This window comes from Oculina patagonica, chromosome 14 (genome assembly GCF_052425735.1).
Source record: "Oculina patagonica isolate OP01 chromosome 14, crgOcupat, whole genome shotgun sequence".
Lineage (NCBI taxonomy): Eukaryota > Metazoa > Cnidaria > Anthozoa > Scleractinia > Oculinidae > Oculina > Oculina patagonica.
The window spans coordinates 48,649-69,919 of NC_135771.1; the positions used below are offsets into that span (position 1 = coordinate 48,649).

Genomic DNA, 21,271 nt, shown 5'->3' on the forward strand with positions numbered 1-21,271 from the left:
AGCGATGCACCGATCGATCTCTTTTGTATACTTACCTGAATCAGTCTATATGTTCTGATATATTTATTTACAGCGTTATTACTTTGCGGCTTACACGTAAATGCTTTTATTCCTCCAATGTATACAGGAGCGATAGAATAAACAAACCATTTTAGTGCTGCGGGGTAAAAACAAAAAAAGGGAAAAAGCAACAGATATTTCTGGGTTTTGATCTCACAACCTCTTACACTCAATCCTGAAACCTACACGACTGAGCTAATCCGACAATCTCAGTCACGTAAAACAAAAAAAGATCTTATATCAATGTAATAGACATTGTGGGGTCAACCGCCGATTGTCTGCAAATGTCACGCATGTTTGAAAAATTCAGTCGTGGCTCGAAGAGGCTTTGATTATTCCCCGTTTTGCCGCAGTCTTCCCAGTCTTGAGGCAAACTGTCTGACATCAAAAACAACTGCTCAGTGTCCCTTTTTAAACATAAACTTAAAACTTTCTTTTTAAAAAAAGCATTTTTATAACTTTTTAGCAACATTTTTTATTAGTCTTAAGATATTAAGCATTTTTTGTAAGATATTGGCGCTATATAAATATTTTATTATTATTATTATTATTATTGTTATGTTCCTTACGTAATGTTTGCTTAAAGTCCTTAGCGCCGGGACCAAACCATGGTCCTGGGGCACTAAAGGGTAGTCAGTTTTTAGCTTGACAACACCCTCCTCAAAATATGCGCTGTACCCAGCAAGGTTATCTTCTGTAGTTCACTGATGCTTATTTGGCCGGGGATTCTTCCAATATAACTCTCTAGTCCCTTTTTGATAGCTTCAAGTGCTCCAATGATAACTGGTATCGTTTCCGTTCTCATGCCCCACATTCGGCCTGTTTTATTATTATTATTATTATTATTATTATTATTATTATTATTATTATTATTATTATTATTATTATTATTATTATTATTATTATTATTATAGATAACAACTAAAAAGGTTGTGGTCTCACTCGCGTTAAACTGTGTGCACCCAGGGCGAAACATCCCCAACGTTTCTCGACCTCTTCTTTCACGTTGTCCAGGGACCACAAGGCAACGCAAGCCAACATTACATGGCACAACGCTATGTGGTTGCCAGGCGCGTACACGTGCGGCATGCCCCATTATTTTGTGCGATAAATTTTCTATAAGCCTAAAGGTGAATGGTTGCGCGTTTCCACGCGCGTTACCAGTAAAAATTCTTTTGGATGCTACGCGCGTACTAACACATTTTTGTGATTAATTTTTTTGTTCAGTTAGAGGTAACCAAACGTGTTGATCTTGCGCGATTTTACGCGCGGATACCTGTGCGTTCCCAGCGTTATTTTTCTTGCAGTTCACCGCGGATCAACAAAATAAAACCTAGCAGTGTCCACGCTCCTGTCTTCATGACTGACGCATTTCCTTTCTTGTATTAGTGCTCACACTCGTTGAAATCTCGAGAATCCCTCCAGCGTTTATTTACAAGTTGGAGGAGGTCGTTTAAAAACGAGGAGGACGTTGGCGACATTGCTGTTTATGAAGTTAAATCTTTCTACCCATAACCTTTACTTGCAAGCTCCTTTATTGTTCATTTACCGTTTATATTCTGTTTGTCTCAAATCTTGATTGCAACATTAACGTGTTCAATCCGCAATGATGTAACTTTGGGTAACTATTAACTTAAGATACCCAGGGACAGTTTTTCGGGGCAGATCGAAGAGGAAAATCGTCCCGCCTTGACAAACTGCCCCTTGGTCTCGGAGATCGGTAACAATAAATCAATCTGAAAAATTGACAGAAAAGTGCAGTCCGTTAATAAACGCTGGGCCCCGATTAAACGCCGTGCCCAGCAAGGGCGAAACATCACTTACCTTTATTTTCGCTAAGAAGTGTTTGTCTTTTTCCGTCACGCGCCTATCTTTGCGAGGGATGACGTCATTGCTGACCAAAAAATCCACAGATATAATTTGAAGAAATTATCGCGTCTTAATGCATGCTTACATTCCTTTCCCCGGATTATTAAGCGCGAGACGGAAAAAGACGCAAACACTTGCCATTATAGTACTTAGCGGTCGAGAACGAAATGATAATAATGATCACATCAGTGAGTGCTTTAGGAGGGGGACCTAATATTTAGCCAGTGAAAACTAAAATAATTTTGCAACCCATCTACTCCTCCCCCCTTTCCCCCCGTGTGCTGTTCAAACCTGGCATATAGTTATCTATATTTTGCTAAAACAAGCGGCTGCAACAACGAGTGTATTTTCTTCTGTTGCTCTCTTTTTTCATCCACTCTTTGGATCCCTAATGCCAATCTTTATCCGTTAAAAAAATCATCCTGTTTTGAACACTAGGATCTCGATCCTGGACGTCAGATTCCTAAGTCCAGTCTATTGATTCCAACATACCTTGTTAACACCCAATATGTGAAGAGTGGAAAAATCACAATGATAAAAAAACATTAAACTTTATTCATTTTTATACATAATTAAAAATGTATCATTTAATAAAACAATCTTATATTCTACAGCCTTTTCCTAATGAGGCTGTGGAACATGTCCATCAACATAGAAATTCCTGGTTGCTTTTGGCAAAGTCACTTCAAGTCCTTCGTGGTCTTTGGTTAGAATTATCTGACAACCTGTTGGTAGACAATCATAAAAGGTTAGAAAGTGAACAGTTAAAAAATGAATGGAAAACAAAATTCCACAGCGTCTTCAGCTACGTGACAACCTGTTTTAAAATCTTTTTTGCTTTATTTCAGTTCGTACATTATAACACATTATAACAACATTGTTTTGGTAAAAAACAAAGATGGTAATCTTTTTTAGCTTGGTGATACATAATGAAGACGAAATGTTCAGCTCGCCAGAAGTCTCTCATAGCTCAGTTGGTTAGTATATGGGAGGCCATGGATTCAATTCTTGTCGGGGACTCAGATTTGTTCTTTGTTCCATGCTAGCATCATGTTGAACATTTTATCTTCATTAACATTGCTTTGATAACATTTCTTTCTTCAAAAAACAGTACTAGGAAAATTGGAAAACCCGGAGAAAAACCCTCTGAGCAAGAACGAGAACTAACAACAAACTCAACCCACAAATGACGCTGGGTCTGGGAATGAAACCCAGGCCAAATTGGTGGAAGTGAGCGCTCTTGCCACTGTGCCATCCCTGCTCCCCCAAATCACAGGCAGACAAGTCTCTGTGTTTGAGGCCGCGTGACTTAAGCGTCACGGTATGCGCTATTTGATCCCATACATTCACTGTAATTTGCAACGATTGACCTCCGCTTGAGTCAACTGATCGTGTGAAATGCTCCATAAAATACTAAATTTCGCATCTTTTCATCCCAAACGTTGATCTACTGTAAGCCAGATAAATAAAGTTCCCTTACCTTTCATCTTTTGTATGATCTTTTGTGTTTTCATGGGGTTTTGAGGCCGTTAATTCCTCGATAGTCGTCACCGCCCCCAGCTAAAGTAAGAAAAAATGACAAGGCTGGCAACTTCGATGGCCCGCCGAGATCGACAGCCTCCCAGTTTTCGGCCAATTTCTCCAATTCCACGCGTCGCTCGCAATCCAGCCTCGGGCAAGTTAAAGGTAGGTAATTTTCAAAGATCTGTGCCAAAAATCGCCGCAATCGCTCGGTTCTAACATGCTTAAAAGCTGCCGTGAATTTCCAATTTTGCTGCGAAATCGCCATCGTCAGAGGATGTGAGCAACAGAGGTCGCTCATAACGCCGATATCAAATTCAAATTAATCGAAAACAACGGTCAGATTACGCCCGCCAGCGACAAAATTAACCCTTGCCCTATCCCACAGCGCACGACATGTCTGTGATAACAGCAAACTGCTTAACCTTTTTTGCTAGCTCTACATCTTGTTTTCCTAAGAAAGAGGCACAATTTTAATTAATGGGCTATTGAAAAAGTGAATGCTTAAAGCATAACTATAGAAAACGCAAATTATTGATATGGGTTTTTCGTCTGACATGCCGTGCGCTGTGGGATGGGGCAAGGGTTAATTTTGTCGCTGGCGGGCGTAATCTGACCGTTGTTTTCGATTAATTTGAATTTGATATCGGCGTTATGAGCGACCTCTGTTGCTCACATCCTCTGACGATGGCGATTTCGCAGCGAAATTGGAAATTCACGGCAGCTTTTAAGCATGTTAGAACCGAGCGATTGCGGCGATTTTTGGCACAGATCTTTGAAAATTACCTACCTTTAACTTGCCCGAGGCTGGATTGCGAGCGACGCGTGGAATTGGAGAAATTGGCCGAAAACTGGGAGGCTGTCGATCTCGGCGGGCTATCGAAGTTGCCAGCCTTGTCATTTTTTCTTACTTTAGCTGGGGGCGGTGACGACTATCGAGGAATTAACGGCCTCAAAACCCCATGAAAACACAAAAGATCATACAAAAGATAAAAGGTAAGTGAACTTTATTTATCTGGCTTACAGTAGATCAACGTTTGGGATGAAAAGATGCGAAATTCAGTATTTTATGGAGCATTTCACACGATCAGTTGACTCAAGCGGAGGTCAATCGTTGCAAATTACAGTGAATGTATGGGATCAAATAGCGCATACCGTGACGCTTAAGTCACGCGGCCTCAAACACAGAGACTTGTCTGCCTGTGCCCAAATAAGACAAGGCAAGATAAACATTCACAATACAAATGCAAATATGCTTAGCTACAATGGTGAGCTTACACAGACAAAACTTGGCAGCTCACCAGCTTGCATAGAATAGGTCAGAAAGGAAAATACAGATAAATACAAGTTCCTTACCTAATCTTGAGTTTTCTTGAAGAAATGGAGCCATATCTAGCATGTCATCCTCCCTGAAAAAAAACCATCAATTTTAAAAATTCTATTTAAAGACAATTTTAGTAGAATGTAAAAAATTCATAAATTAGGCCTCAGACTGACCAGTCTTATCAGCACCAAGGCGGTGCAGAGTGCTCAGAAGATTCAGACCCAATTGCTATGAAAGTGCAACTAAGGAAGTGCAACTAAGGAAGTGCAATAAGACGTGCCAAGGAAGTGTAGTACAGTGCCCTTGCAGTACTGCTTTTAACCTGAGGGACTCTAAACTATAACTTAGCGCTCCATAAACCACATAAATAATGCCACTTAACAAAATGTATCATGAAAAACTAAGTAGAAGTAAAGCAGAGCATTCTTTCAGATCATTTAAGGTGCATTAAAAATCGTAATTATTTACATGTTAATTTGCACCCTAGAAATATTAATTATAAATACCGTAGAATTCCGGTTATAAGCCCCCCCGCTTATAAGCCCCCCCGGTTATAGGCCCATCATCCTGGAAACAAAAAAATACATCCGGTTATAAGCCCCCCCGGATATAAGCCCCCCTCTACCAGATGAGAGTACTGAATAGGGCTAAATGATGCTTTATTATGTGTTTTTAACTTAAAAACATATTTCGATCAACACTCCCATGGGTCGATTTGAAACGTTTTTTTTCATTCCGCTTATAAGCCCTCCCGGATATAAGCCCCTCCGCTTTTAAGCCCACCCAAAACCCCTTACGAAGTTGTATAAGCCCAGGGCTTATAACCGGAATTCTACGGTATTATTATTCAGGAAATCTTGATGAAATCTCGAGATCAGAATAGTTATTTGCACATCCAGTTTGTCTTATAAATATTATTTTGTAACTTGTATTTAGTATTCTCTTAAAAAATAACACACTCTAATTGAACTCTAATTGAAAAAAGTCCTTAAACCTTTATGTCTGCTTTTCTGTGTATCTTACAGTGAGACCACTTGAACTGGGCCACTTGACACAAAATTAACCAGTCACAACGTTACATGCAATTGAGAACAATGAATAGGGACCTTTTTTTAGCAACCGACCAGTGACGTTCTGGAATGCAAACAATAGATTTACAACAAAATTTAAACAGTCAAGTTGAACATAAATGGAAACAATCGTGGACCTGTCATGAAACTTGCCTGGTATTTGATTGGTTAATTTTGATCCTTAATTTTCAAGAGGTCATACATCTAAAGACTTAGAGAAATTGATTATTTATTTATCTTCTATAACATTTAAAATTCATGCCTTCTTTAGTTGAATGGTTTTAAATTTATTTTTTGATTGCATGACAGTGAAAAACAGCAATAAAGTGATTAACATTACAATACTTGTTTTATTTTCGAGTTACTTTATTGGAAGATCAAAGAATAACTTACTTCTCTTCTGGTTCTGGAAGCTTATCCAGGTAGTCTTCTCTCACATAAACATGACATGTAGAGCAAGCTAAGGACGCTTCACAGGCTCCTTGTTGACATCAGAACAAAACAACAGTTATTTAATGTGGGGTCTTTTGTGTGCACTTATTACCAACCCTCTTTGCCAACCCTCCTGACCAAACCGTAAGGGTTGGTACAGCTGTAGGTCTGGTGAAGAGTTTTTATTGTCATTAAAGATGTGAATATTGTTCATCGGGGTGTAAGATAGGTAATGAACATTTATTCATTTGTCTCACGATAGAATCGCTTTGAGATGTTGATCGCGACGTTTTGACTGCAATACTGCTAGTCTTCATCAGGCGATGAGGTTTGGATAGCCTCTTTGACCCTGCGTCAAAGGGTCAAAGAGGCTATCCATATAAGACTTCATTCTAATAACATCAATAGAGATAGCGGAATTGAAATTCCTGAAGCATGGATACCTACGATCAGAAAGCATAACAGCCGTTCAACTACAAAGCGGACCTATGAGGGAAAACCATCTGTTAGTCGGAATTATAATGAGGATCGAAATGCACCAATCACAGCGAACCAACGTGCATAAATAGCGACGCGTAAACAATCGACCTCATCGCCTGATGAAGACTAGCAGTATTGCAGTCGAAACGTCCCGATCAACATCTCAACGCGATTCTATCGTGAGACAAACGAATAAACGTTCATTACCTAGTTTTTATTGTGTCATTCCTACATCACAATTATGATGTTAAGATCCTCCTGAGAAAACACAGGTTTCATTTGCAAAGAAAAAACTTGTTAATAAGAATCCATCAACCATAAAACATTGTTTCCCACTTACGTTGAATAAGGTCTCAAGCTCCACACTTGCTTGGCTTACTACTTTTTACATGTTCTATATCATGTAATGTAATAGCCTTGAAGGATCTAACTAAATAATTACAAGAAACTTCATCCAGCTGTTCCAGCAAGGCGCCCAAAAGTGTGACCACTTTTAATCTATTCACATTCTTTCATTCGTGGATAGCTTGCAGTTGACTTCTGATTGGATTAATATTGCACGAAAGAATGTGAATAAATTAAAAGTGGTCACACTTTTGGATGCCTTGCTGTAACTTTACTATGATCAGTCACCAAGTGCATACCTTCCATTTCAATACCATGCCGATGTGCCAGGTATAACAAGTTATCTCCTACTTTCCCTCTCACTTTAATTCGATTTCCATCACGGTCAATGTAAGTCACGTTGACACTGTAAGAAAGGGTTTTTCTTAGGGATGGACCATTAGAAATAACCAGAGGGTGGGTAAAACATTGTTGGTGCAGGAATTTTTTAAGGCCTACTTGTCTGCAGGATTTCTTTTCCTGTTCTACAAAATGTTTTTGGCACAACCACCTGCAGGATTGTTTTAAACAAGTTTACCTTGCGGGATTGTTTTTTTTTTTCTTGGGGGGGGGGGAAGGAAGGTTTGAGTTCCCCCCCCCCCCACCACTCCAGTTATTTCAAATGGTCCATCAATTACAGTGCGATTACAATTACAACTCAATTACAGTACCATGTATCATTAACTTAATTTGAGTGCTCATATCTTAGATTATCTTCAAGCACACAATGGTGTCAAAACACAGATTCTCTTTTTATGTCAGGGCAGTTTCCATTTGGAAGTCGTTTCATTTCTTTTCGTGGATTGTATATAGGGTCGGTTTTGTAACGATGATTAAGGATTCAGCTGGAATACACACTATTAAATGTTATCAGCAAAGATTTTAACACACGTACACTTCATCGGGTGACTTTGGGTCTTGCATCTCATATTCTCCTGAATAAAGAGGTCCCTGACAGCAAAGCAAAAGGTTCATTATAGATCGCAGTTTACATAAATGCTATGCTGCAAAAAAATAGTTCAAAAATAAAACGATCCATTATTTTGACAACAAACCTACACGTGTAAAGAAATGGCGTTTGTTATGATTTCTCCTTGCAACGTTCAGTGACAATAAAGTCGTCGTCCGAACAGCATCTGTAACGTGTTTCAAAATCTGTGTACTTTTCTGTATCAACATCATAGTGACAGAAAGGCTATTTGTGCTAACATCGCTGTGAAAGAAACTAAATATGCTGATTAATAAGCTTGTCCAAACTGCCCTTGTGTAACATTTGGTAAGGTTGCACGCTTGCACGAGCCCGCGCTACGTAGTCAGCAGTGGCCTACTGCAGTGAATGCGCACGACAATGACATCGGCTATGCAGCCACGCCTTTGAACACAAAAAAGCACGTTGTTTTTCTCTCGTATTGAGTTTGTTAAATTCTAAAATTGTGCTTTTTACAACCTTTAAAATTACTGAAACCGGCCAGTTAACATGACTACAGGAACAGAGAGACCCAGTACAAGAGTTATTCAGGTGACAAATATCGCCCAAAATGCTACAGTGGACCAAATGAAAACGCTGTTTGGTTTCCTGGGTGAGATTGAAGAAATGCATCTCTTTCCTGAGTAAGTTTAGGCTTTATTGTTATATCATGTTTTGTTCATAGTAAATTTTAGGTAAAAATTTGCAGTAATATAATATTGAGCACATACATATATTGTTTTGATTGTTTCTGCAGGGATCCAATGATTCACCTTGGCACAGCTACACGAGTTTGCTTTGTAAAATTTACAGATCCTTCCAGTGTCCATGTAGCTCAACATCTCACAAACACAGTCTTCATAGACAGAGCACTAATAGTTGTGCCAGTTCAGGACGGTAAGTTCAAATTAAGATTGTAAGTGCAGTCAAATCATACAAAAGAGGGAGCAAAGGCTTAACTGTACCCTGCCACTCTGAAGCTATACCTAAAACAGTGGCTACATAGCCATGTAGCCGTATAGCCGCATAGCCACATAGTATGAATATAACTTGTTCTTTAATTTATGAGCCACGTAGCCGCTGTTTCTCAGGTATTGCTTCAAAGTGGCGGGATATTCTGCAGTTACTCCGGCACGAAACCACATAAATTTTTGATCTATTATTAAACATTAAGCCCTCAAGACCTAATCCAGTAAAAGATGGAGAGGAGTTTAAAGGGGCCAGAGAGAGGAAGCATTATTGTTACCCTGCCAATAGAAGTTAATCTATGATAACTAGGACTAAAAACATGCCCTCTTTCTTTCTCTTTGTTGTTTGCTCAAGAGTAAGTTTGTGTTTTTGTCTCTTGTTTCTTTGTTTTCTATTATTTGTGCAGCTGAGGAAATCTCAGGCTGGCAGCTTAACGTGTATAGGAAGTAAGTACAATGCTGTGTTACAATAACGTGCAGGGCAAATTGTTAATTTAAATCAGTCTTATACATGTGGCAGCTTAAAATGTTGATAATGTGTGATGTCATAATAATAACAATATGACGTACGACAGTCTTGATGCAAGTGTTTTGATCTCAGACTTACCTCCCTTGGATACTGACTAAATTTGTATATTTAAGTGTTTGCCAAAGTTTGAGGGTATCTGGCATAAAGTGCCTAATACTTGATGCACTGCAACAAATATAATCAAACAACTGATCAATATTCCATGATTTTGTTTTTACAGGAACTATACCAGATGAATCAAAAGCAGTTCAGCTGGCAGCGCCTGCCAGTGCTGTGGCTGGAGGATTCACAGGATCATCAGGAGGGTTACTACCCACCCCACCCATACCAGCTCAGGTACACACTACCCTCTCCACCCATACTACAGTGTAACATGTATACTACTCATACCACTCATTCTAGTACAGGTACAATGTTTATACTACCCATCCCAGTGATCCCACTTGTATGTAGTTCATCCTCTATGCAGTGGGAGGAGAGCAGGGATGGTGCCGCAATAAAAGCACTCATCTGGCCTGGGTTAGTTTCCAGCCTGGCGCCATCTGTGGGTTGAGTTTGTTGTTGGGTACCACCTTGCTCTGAGGCTGTTTCACTGGGTATTCCAGTTTAACTTCCTCTTTAAAAAAAATCCAAGTTCCAATTTGACCTGGATAGGGGACATACATGAAAACCAGCTATGGCTCATGAGGCTTCCTCTCTAAATATTGTTGTTTAGTTAAGTGCTGGATAAAAGTAGGTTGAGAATTGAGTAGTTTTAGCTTTGAAGACAAGTTGATCTTCTTCAAAAATTTATTTGTAACACATCAAGTTTTTGATCACCAAAACTTTAAAGAGGAATTGCAAGGCAACAAGTAGGAAAACTGATGAACCCTTACAATGTTAGAAAGACATTGAAAACCTTAAAGATTAAGAACAAATAATGTTATCTTTGGGTTAGGGCAGGTGTTATCTTGACGTCATTATGATGCAAGTGAAGTGCTTCCTCTAAACATTTTTCATTTAACTTTTCTTTAGGTTCCTATCGTCCCAGGTGTTGTTTCTACTGTCATTCCTGGGGTGAGAATATTATTTTTAATATAAAAATTTAAGATTTATCTCAAGACATACTGTATTCCTGTTACTACTCCCCTCCCCCTGTTCCATATTATGAAATGAGCCAAGACTGGTAATTAGGAATGTTTACTTAAAAGAATGTTTTGAAACTTACTTTTCAGAGAAGTTTTCTTATGTTTCAATTTTAACAGTTACAATGATATTTTTATTTACAACCCTCCAAGTTAAGACCATTTTAGTCGCCATGGCGACTAAAATTTTGGAGCTGGCGACCAAATTGGAACTGAAGTCGCCAGCCTGGCGACTAAAATAAAGGAGAAGGATTGAAAGCGTGGCTTAATTTAGCGACTAAAATTTTTCACTGGCGACCAAACTTGAGCAGTCGGTGGCCAAATGGCTACTAAGCAAAAAAATAAACTTGGAGGGTTGATTTACCTCTTTACATGCACTGCTGAAGATCCTAAAAAACACAAGAAAATCAGTGATTTAATGATATATGCACATATCTTTTCTGGCCTTCCGAAGTCAAATGGTCCAAAACTACATTTGAAGACTTGGGTTACCTTTGGATATGCATAAAAAGCAATCTTTTAATAAAAAAATGTTTTTGGCTGAGATAAAGGTATGCCAATTCAGGCTTCACGCTTTTCAATTGTTTTTTCCTTTTCCTTTTTCTCTTTCTCCTTTTGTGATTTTTGTCTGTCGCCCACCAAAACATTAGGAAAGGTAGACATTCTAAACTAAAAGTGCATGTTGAAGAAAGGTCAAGTATTTCTTTGATTTCAAGATGAAAAATGCATGTATTATTGCATGCTTCTTTGATTCAATAATCCTATCTTGCACTTTTTAGGCATGTTTTTTTTTATACCTTCGACTATGCAAACTTACTGTTTTGTTTTCTTATTTTAAAAAGTTGGCCACTGCCCTTACTGTTCCTGCTCCACTGCCTCCACCACCTCCTCTCAACAATGTGGACCCCAGCAAAATTGATGAAATAAGGAGAACAGTCTATGTTGGCAACTTGGATACAACGGTGAGGATTCATCATCATCATCATCAAGTCTCTTCGCGCCAGTAGGCGCAAAAGAGACTATGCTCTGGGATTAGGGCACAGTCACCTCTGGTGGAAAAGTTTGTCATTGGCAACAAAACAGACTAGATTATTATAATTTATTTTTTTGTAGACAAAATCGCAATGACATTTCATAATACATGTATACATGTAGTGTATGATTGAAGATTTTAACAGCTTCTTTTTTTAAAATTACTGTGATGGTTTAAGGGTGTCAAAATAAGCCGGCAACCGGTGCATTTCACCGGCTATTCCAAATACTGCGCCAGCTACTCGGAATATTAGTAGGTCAGTTCTGGGTGTGTGTTATCAAGTTCTGAGTGTTTCGTAGCCCCCTACTTTTTAGATGGAACCTGCTACGCAAAAACCCACTGACAACCCTGTGGTTTATTCACCTTTAATTCAACTTCCAGTTGACCTATCAACTTTAGAAGTATTTATTATTCATAGCTTGTTGTTTTTTATGTAGCTATCTGCAGAGCAACTCATGGCATTCTTCTCAGGCTGTGGTGAGATCCGTTATGTGAGAATGTCTGGTGATGAGACCCAACCCACAAGGTATGTAAAAATCTGTTTGATTTGCAATGTTATTAATGTCTTTTAAGTTGCTACTAATCATTCACAAGTGCATTCCAGCTGTGGCTTTTTACCTACTTGGTTTGTGGTGTTACTCATTCTAGAAACTTTCACTGCAAATGTTTATTTTTTTTGGTGTGACTTAATTATTGATTGGTCATCATATTGGCCAGTAGCAATTATTAATGCCATAAACATAAATCAATTGATTGGATTTCTGATGGTTGAGTTGCATCCACTGTTCAGCTTGCTATTAAATGCAGCACATACATGCCGTCATTAAATTAAGGCATTGTCTCATTGACTGGTACATTCCCTCTCCGCTACCGCTGGCTGTGAGTGACACAAACTACAGATGTTTGTTTGACTCATGGACTGTGTGTAAAATTCTTTTTTGGCAGTATCAAGAAATGGTTTGAACTTCAAGGCTCTGTTTATAAGTTTTTTAAAATCTTCTTGTTCATTGTAGGTTTGCATTTGTGGAATTCTCTGAACCTGGTGCAGTGAACACAGCTTTGCAATACAACGGAGTCATTTTTGGTGGCAGACCTCTCAAGTACGTCCTTGGCACTTAGTTCAAATACCTCATTATTTTCTACCTGAATATGTCTACAAAAACCAGAAGTTAGATTTTCTTCCAGGCTGATTAGCTAAGGATTGCCTTGATATACATGTACCATCACATTTTCACAACTGACATGAAGAGCAATGTATTGCAAGCAGTTTGAAGAAATATATTTAAACCAAAATCATTAAGAGAACAGGCCACTGAAGTAAACATGTAACTTATATCTGTCACATTTTAATTCCATTGTTTTTTAATGCTTTTTATAGAGTCAACCACTCAAAAAATGCAATTGTAAAGCCAGCATCTAAATCGTCAGATAAGGACAGGAAAGATGTTGACAAGGCAATGCGACGTGTTAAAGAAGCTTCCTCTGTTATTGAAGATGAAATAGATCCTGGTATGTGTCACTTATTTTCGGTGTAGTTTTAAGGAAGCAGGTTGGCCTGATGGTTAGGGCACTGGACTCTGGATCTAGCTATACATGTCCGAGCCCTGGCTGGTAAGGGTTTAGGCCGGGATCATTGTGTTGTGTTCTTTTGGCAAGACACTTTGAGCCCTGGCTGGTAAGGGTTTAGGCCGGGGTCATTGTGTTGTGTTCTTTTGGCAAGACACTTTGAGGCCTGGCTGGTAAGGGTTTAGGCCGGGGTCATTGTGTTGTGTTCTTTTGGCAAGACACTTTGAGCCCTGGCTGGTAAGGGTTTAGGCCGGGGTCATTGTGTTGTGTTCTTTTGGCAAGACACTTTGAGGCCTGGTTGGTAAGGGTTTAGGCCGGGGTTATTGTGTTGTGTTCTTTTGGCAAGACACTTTGAGGCCTGGCTGGTAAGGGTTTAGGCCGGGGTCATTGTGTTGTGTTCTTTTGGCAAGACACTTTGAGGCCTGGCTGGTAAGGGTTTAGGCCGGGGTCATTGTGTTGTGTGCTTTTGGCAAGACACTTTGAGGCCTGGCTGGTAAGGGTTTAGGCCGGGGTTATTGTGTTGTGTTCTTTTGGCAAGACACTTTGAGCCCTGGCTGGTAAGGGTTTAGGCCGGGGTCATTGTGTTGTGTTCTTTTGGCAAGACACTTTGAGGCCTGGCTGATAAGGGTTTAGGCCGGGGTCATTGTGTTGTGTTCTTTTGGCAAGACACTTTGAGGCCTGGCTGGTAAGGGTTTAGGCCGGGGTCATTGTGTTGTGTTCTTTTGGCAAGACACTTTGGGATCCCAACTGAAGGACATAGAATTATCTAAAGGCACTTCCTACAACACAGATCAACTAAGGTTTGCTTTCACTGATGTGTAGAGCACTTTTGCCGAGATCCATAGGACTTCAGATTAAAGTTCATAGGATTTTTGTGAGTTGCTGGGATTCTCTTATCCCCAGTTAATTGGAAAGACTTTACATACTTCAATCAGCAGCACATATAGGTTTAATACTTTCCAAATTAATTTTATCCTTTCTTAATTCATTTAATTTTTTTAGCTGATAGGTCAAAATCTCGCTCCAGGTCACGATCAAGACGAAGATCCAGTTCAAGGTAAAGTATCTTTACATATTGCAACATCTTCAGTAAAGTAAATGCAGTTCTTAGGGATTGTAATCATACAACTAAGGCATCTTTTAAAACACTTTGCAACCCTTTTCTTACAGATTTGCACTTTGCATAAAATAGGTTGGTTTTTTTGTTATAGTAATTACCTGTTTTTTGTGTGTGTGCGTGTGTTTTTTTTTTGTTTTTTTCACCAGATGAAAATTATTTGAGGACAAATTTAGACAATGAAATCTTTAGAAATAGATCTGCAGAAAAAATGGCCAATCATCTGCTCAGCTTCCCTGTCCTCAACTAGCTGGAACCCATACCACGGCCTTTTCCTCAAATATTGCCAAATAGATTTTGGTAAAAAACAAATGCACATTTGTAGAATGTCTATTTTATAGTTAGATGGTGCTTTTTGCAGTTTTACATGTAAATTTAAACTGATGTTAAGAACTGTGGCAGTTGTACTGCAGTAGTATTTACCGGTAGATATGTTGGTGTTGCAAACTTGCAATGAAAGCTACCTTAAAAAATAATCTTAAAATAATAATAATAATAAAACCTTTATTTGAGTGTCAAAAACTGAAATAGCAGTATTAAAACCACTAAATGTGGACACTTTAAGTTTATAATTTGTGGCTTTATATTTAAGGTCAAAGAGACGCAAGTCCCGTTCCAGGTCAGGCTCTCGTCGACGGAGACGGACACGCAGCCGCTCACCTTCCAGGTACTGTGTAATACAGTCAATATTCACATTCATGAATACAAAACTGCAGATTATTAAACTCCAGGCTGAGTAGTATACGATTATAGAGTTTTAATTGTAAATATCATTTTATTTGTTAGGTTAGGGTTAGTTTGGTAAACGAAGAGCTACTCTGTAGAAATGTTACCAATAAAACCATTATTATTATTTTTATTATTCATCCTGTCCATCCAGCCTGTTGGTTCTTACCTGTGGGTGTTTACTAGTGTATACATGTAATTATTATGTTATGGTGATAACAACACCATAAAACAAAAGTAAGAATTAACAAGGTAGTTGCTTGCCACACTACTAGCATGTAAGACCCTAAAATGTATTTTCCTTCTAGTGTACTAACATTGCGTACATGAATGTGCCATGTTAGGTAGAATTACTGGATACTTTGTGATTGAGTTATGGAGATCAGATGTGAAGTGGAAATAAGCAGCATATTTTATGTTCCTTGGAATGCTTAAAAGTGCTTCACAAAAGTTTAAATTATTTTTTGTTTGTTTTACATTTTTAGAGACAGATATAGGGAAAGACGTCGCAGATCTCATTCAAGACAAAGAAGTTCTAGACGTTCTCGTAGCAGGTAAAATGATAAATAATTTGAATATACCGTATTAATTCATTTTAGCACCCTGGGTGCTTATTAAATTTTTGGACCTTGAGAGTGGGCTGTTATTCAAGGTGGGCACTTATTCGAGGCTGGGCGCTTATTAAATTTTCACCATTTTCAGCAAGCAGTAAGCTTATTTTGCAACAGAATAATAACAACACAAGATGATACATCAAGCAGAACTTTAGCTGCTCATTGAAAAGTTCTATGAAATGCTAAGAAAACTCGGTCTTCGGCGAAGTCTCTTAGTAGTATTTAGTCAATCAATACTCCTCTTGTACACTTCACTTTTTTTCTTGGAGGAGGGGTGGTCGCTTATTCAAGGCTGGGTGCTTATTAACTTTTCGTACCTTCAGGGTGGGCGCTTATTCGAGGTTGAGCGCTTAATCGAATAAATACAGTGTCTAAATGACCGAACCATTTAACAAGGTTAAGTCAAATTTGTGCACAGTTTTGTTGTAGTAGAAGCTACTGGGTCTTTTTGTCCTCTACTTCTCCTGCATGGGAACTTAAAAACATTAATAATTACTTGTTTTCCTGCTTTTTGAAAGGGAGCGGAGGAGAGGCCCTCGTTCAAGGTCTAGGGACCGACGTTCACGATCACCAGACCGTTCACGTGACAGGTCAAAGGAAAGGAAAAGAACTGCTTCACCTGAACGATCACCATCAAAGGAGAAAAAGACCCAAAGGGAGAAGTCTGAGGCTGTTGATAAAGATGAAAGCTTAAGGGAAAAGAGCCGAGAGAAATCTGAAGAGAGAACTGAAAAAACAAGATCAAAGGACAAGGAGAGAAGCAGAGAAACAGAAAGGGAAAGAGAGCGGCGAAAGGAAAAAGAGAAACAGAGAGAAAAGGAAAAAGAAAAGCAAAGGGGAAAGAGAAAGAGAACGGGAACGGGAACGGGAACGAGAAGAAAGAAAAAGAAAGACAAAAAGAAAGGGAGCGGGAGAAAGAGAGAGAGAGGGAACGGGAGAGGGACAGAGAGAGGGAAAGGTCAAGGAGTCAATCTATGTCACCATCACCTAAAAGAGCCTCTTCAAGGTGAGTTAAGTTCTGTATTATTAATAACATTTGTTAACTTTTGTTGCTGTTCATGCACGTGTATCTTGCTGCTGCCCACATTCCCCTTCCCTTGGGCTTGGATAGTGTTGCAAGAATTGATTGTCTGAAGCCATTATGGCAAATTGAAGAGTGTTTTGGGAAACTAAAATAAACAAAATGTTCAGTGCATTTGGTCAGCAATTAAGTGAAAGGTTCATAACAAAAACATCCCTGGTTATATGCAATCATTTATAACTTATTTTAAGTAAAACCTGTTTTGTTTTCAGGGGTCATCATAAGAAGAAAAAAGAGCGAAAAGTGCGAGAGAGAAAGTACAGCAGCTCCCAAAGTGCAGATGAGGAAAGTGACAAAGAAAAAGTCTATCCAGGTCAGTTGTTATTTTGCATTTTTGAACTTTCCCATTTCTTAGTTGATTTTTTTGGAGGGATAGAAATTGTTTCTTTATGATAATCATGAAAATCTTGAGATATAGTCTCTGTGTGGCTAGATGTACAGTGGAACCTTGAGTTAATGAAGTATCCAATGCTCATCAAAACAGCATTTGATACATGATATAAGGTGTTCTATACTACAGCATTTCCTTAGGGTGTTAGAGGTTTGACTGTACAGTGAAATTTTAATTAAAACAAGTATTGACCCTGGCAGGCACAAACCCAGCTTTCCACTCACTAGCTGTCATGTTTGGTTGGGAATTAAAAATGTTTTGATCAATGTCTCAGCAGATAGTGATGAACAGAAGGAGAAAATTAAAAGAAGCAAGCGACATAGTAGTCCAGAAGAAAAAGAAAGTGATGGTTCTGATTATGAAAAGAGTAAGAAAAGGAGGAAAAAATATGCTGAGGAACAAGAAATGGATGAAGTTGTCTCTGATAGTGAAAAAAGAGACGAGAGAGAGGATCGAGACAGAGAAGAAAGAGAAGACAGGAACAAAGAAGAAAGTTCAAGCAGAAAATCCAAGAAAAAGTCAAGGAGTTACAAGAGAAAGCCTGTCAGTGCAGGGGATTATGACAGTGATAGTGACTGACACTTTGTACCATAATACTTCTGAAAGTTACAACAGTATTAAAATTCAGAAATAAACATGTTGTTTTGTAAAAAATGTGTTCTTTTCTGATCTTAACAATGATATGTTACTGCCATAATTACATCTCTCCCTCGGCACTTGTGTTTCATTCAGGACACCTTCAGAAATCTCAAAAATCAATATGGACTTTTCCAACAATTGTGTGTCCAAGAATTTACTGCAAATATAGAACTTCATGAGAGGTTAACCAAGAATACTGTATTTTGGCATGACAAGCAGAATTTTAAACCAACCCTTTTTGAAGAAAATGGAAGGCATTAAATGTGCAGTTCCAGAAAATATCCATATACTCACCCCATGAAAGGTCGTTGGAAATTTCAAGGGGGTGGGGGTCTCAAAAGCCAAAACTTTTTAAGGGAAATTTTGTGGCTTTAGTGGAATTTCCAGAAAAAGGGGGGATTCAAATCAAAAAACGCTCTGTGGAAGGGGTATGGATATTTTCAGGAACAACACAATTTGGCACCAATTGGTTTCCACGTCACCATAAGGTGCAATCTACCAATTGAAATAAAAGATGACTCCATAAACTTCGTCTTTACTTTGTCTGTAAAAGTTAAGCTCAAAGCAGCCGAGATATTATGGCATTTTAAAAGTTGTAGGACAACCAGCATTTTGCCTTGTGAGTTTATTCGTTGTTAATTGTCCCCTGCTGCCTCAAAGCCAGTGACACATGAGGGGATTGTTCTTACTTGTTATATAAAGCAGCAAATTGCTATCAAAATCCTGCATACCAGTAATTGACATGTCAATAACTGCAATTTTCCTTGCTATCAAAATTGCGGCAATCAGTGTTGTGTCACTAGCTTAACTGAATTTTCAGGGGCAACATCAATCCATGTAGCAGTTATGAATTCGAGCCATTTGCACTTTTCTTTACCATCAAGAATCATCTTAGATAATCTCTCAAGAAACAGAAATCCACTTCAATTAATTTAAAAAAATTATGCCTATGGGTTGTGATTGTCAATCCATGGCTGAGGGCAATAACAAACAAAAATCTTTAGTTGTATAATCTTGTATAATCTTTATTTTTTTCTCACTGTTAAAAAATTAGCTACAAGATAATAGTAGTAATAAAATTAAAGTACTGGCTGCCTTGAGTAACCATAGTGGCTAGCAGAGCCAGGCAGCCAATAGACAAAAGCATCAAATTTACTGAGGGTAGCCGAAAAAACTATCTTCAGTTGTGTTTCAAACTTCAGATGCAGTTAAACCTCAAACAACTTCCAGCAACAGTCAGGTTTGGAACAACCAGACCCACAACAAAAAGACTGCCAGAAATAAATGCTCTCAGGAATTCACCCCCATTTTCCAGTCCAACTACTTATGGGTCATTTGGAAGGAAATTGACTAGTTAAAACATTTACTGAGAACAAAAAAGACAACCTTTTCATAAAAAGGCTAATGATACTTCCATCCAGACGACAGTTCTACAACATTTTGAAAATGTGAAGTAAACGTTAAATAAATATAGCTCTCATTTACCTGAATTGGTTTACTATTGACTCCATTTCACTACACTCTACAGATTTTGTCCTTTGAGGCAAATAATTTACTGTATCACAATTGTTATCTATTAATTTTGGCTTGAAAACTTGTTTTGTGCCAGCCAAATCAAAGCAGTTAAATACCTGCCAAATGTTTTTGGCAATGATTCCAGTGAGGTCCTTAGAGATGCAATAGGATTCCTTTGCATCAAATTAAATAAATAGCTAGAAATGTAGTGTACAAACACTTGTCTGAACAAAACAGATATAGTCTATTAAAAATAAAACTACTTGTTCAATTATTTACACAGCAACAAAATGCTACGTGCTTCTTTCTATTTTTGTCTTTGGCCTTAAATATTTTAAAAAAAGTATCCATTTTTGTTTTTTTTCTTTAATAAGGTCAGGGTTTGGGACCCTTGGTGACACACCTATCCTACATTGACGGAAGTGCCCCCTCCCGCAGAGTTACTATAGAAGACTTTCCTTAGCAGTCTTTTGTGAAGTCACACTCATTCTTGTTGGATATGCAGGCACTCTGGTGTGTTTTTCTTGTACTGGTAGTGTATATGCTGAAGGATGGATTTTGAACCCATGCAATCGTGGTACGTATTTTTCTGTACTTTTTGACGGTCTGTACTCTGGAAATACCATAAAAAACATGTGAGGAAAACTTCTTCCAAAGCTTGCTCCATCCACATAGCTGTGCTTTAAAAGCCTTGGAGAATAAATTTCATTGCATCGTGGACAATAAACTTTAACTGTTTCATCTCCTAGTCTATCAGATAAGCCAATGGGGAGAACATTTGAATTGTTACACAGAACTCGAGGACAGTGTCCAAAATCACCTTGTAAATACTTGTAAAGCATTTTTTTACAACCTCTTTCAGTTAAGATGTACCGGGCATGAATTAAACTGTACAACTTTTCTGCAGTCTTGTTGAATGATGACTTATCATTTCTTGATAATTGACCAGGGCCCCACTCAGGTTTGCTTGGTTCGACCTTTGCATAGCTATTTTTTCCCAAAATTACTTCAAGAGCCTGTTCAAAGTTCAAAACCTCTTCGTCAAGTCCCACCAGGTTTGAGAAGTCTCTGAAAAAGTCTTGATCAACTTCACAAAAGAAATCATTTCCAAGTTCAGTACAAAATCGGTGAACCCATTCACCCATGACTTGGCTATTAAATTTCTCTATATGAGAAGCCTCTTAATCTTGATTGCTGAAGTAAAAACACAAGTCCCGTTTTAACGTTGAACTGTATGACAACGACGATGACAAACAACATTTCGAAAAGATTCGTCACTTTCTGATTTAGAAAGGAAACAAGAACAAAGACATGACGCCATAATACCTTTGTCTGTGAGTCGACGCCCTGTGGATGGCTTCCCACCTTCAATTTCAAAACGTGCAGAGCTTTCCATCCTACTAGGAAATGATCTCCTAAAAATCAGGCTTCTCGATCAAAGTCTTTTTTTCTGTGCAGAGAAACAAAAAGTTCAAAAATAAGACAGTCCGCAAGCCGCCATATTTGATAGTGGCACCTGTTGTTGAAAATCCGCTGACCATGCCACTGAGCCGTGAGTGACTTGACACACGCACACGTGCAATGTAATCGGTTAGTAATGTTTGGAATGTACTCAAAAACCAAGCAAAATTCGGACGATGACAAGTCAGAAAGTCGCGTCTGCAAAGCGGATTATGAAAACAAAAAAAACAACAGATCAAAAATCTCATTGATACTGTACTGGAAAGATAAGAAAATCTTGCAATATAGGTCTGCACAGTCGCAAGGGTCATAACATCAATTTCCTTTGCGATGAAGTCCAGTATTAACACTACATTTACTATTTCCCTTTAAAATAATAACAATCTCGCCTGATGAAGTG

General features: G+C 38.5%; 2 protein-coding genes and 1 pseudogene across 4 annotated transcripts; 1 reads left to right on the forward strand and 2 right to left on the reverse strand.

The window, feature by feature from the left end:
• Nucleotides 1-2,459: 2,459 nt before the first annotated feature.
• Nucleotides 2,460-8,440, reverse strand: LOC144638427 (adrenodoxin-like protein 1, mitochondrial). Of its 2 annotated transcripts, none has more exons than XM_078497624.1 (6): nt 8,200-8,440; nt 8,036-8,091; nt 7,401-7,507; nt 6,238-6,325; nt 4,807-4,859; nt 2,460-2,654 (listed from the first exon to the last, which is right to left on the reverse strand). In XM_078497624.1, exons 1-6 carry the CDS (start codon nt 8,320-8,322, stop codon nt 2,551-2,553), a joined length of 531 nt encoding a protein of 176 aa, XP_078353750.1. In that variant the 5' UTR covers nt 8,323-8,440; the 3' UTR covers nt 2,460-2,550. The 2 variants fall into 2 exon arrangements, with proteins under 2 accessions (XP_078353750.1, XP_078353752.1); XM_078497626.1 differs by having other exon boundaries at nt 8,196-8,335.
• Nucleotides 8,441-8,496: 56 nt separating this feature from the next.
• Nucleotides 8,497-17,910, forward strand: LOC144638425 (uncharacterized; annotated as a pseudogene). The gene is made up of 14 exons (XR_013567947.1): nt 8,497-8,751; nt 8,865-9,004; nt 9,825-9,940; nt 10,619-10,660; nt 11,571-11,690; nt 12,199-12,287; nt 12,775-12,861; nt 13,140-13,270; nt 14,330-14,384; nt 15,037-15,111; nt 15,656-15,724; nt 16,303-16,790; nt 17,078-17,178; nt 17,531-17,910. The product of XR_013567947.1 is annotated as an uncharacterized LOC144638425 (transcript).
• A 1,943-nt stretch (nt 17,911-19,853) lies between these two features.
• Nucleotides 19,854-20,555, reverse strand: LOC144639047 (casein kinase II subunit beta-like). The gene has a single exon (XM_078498309.1). It carries the CDS (start codon nt 20,553-20,555, stop codon nt 19,854-19,856), a length of 702 nt encoding a protein of 233 aa, XP_078354435.1.
• Between the last annotated feature and the right edge of the window lie 716 nt (nt 20,556-21,271).

Bases quoted from the DNA above. Each gene is read 5' to 3' on its own strand.
- LOC144638427 (XM_078497624.1), bottom strand. From the start codon at position 8,322: ATGATGTTGATACAGAAAAGTACACAGATTTTGAAACACGTTACAGAT. The intron at 8,092-8,199 runs GTAGGTTTGTTG...CTTTGCTGTCAG, and splicing joins AACGCCATTTCTTTACACGT to GGACCTCTTTATTCAGGAGA. The intron at 2,655-4,806 runs GTAAGGAACTTG...GTCTACCAACAG, and splicing joins TCAAGAAAACTCAAGATTAG to GTTGTCAGATAATTCTAACC.
- LOC144639047 (XM_078498309.1), bottom strand. From the start codon at position 20,555: ATGGGTGAATGGGTTCACCGATTTTGTACTGAACTTGGAAATGATTTC.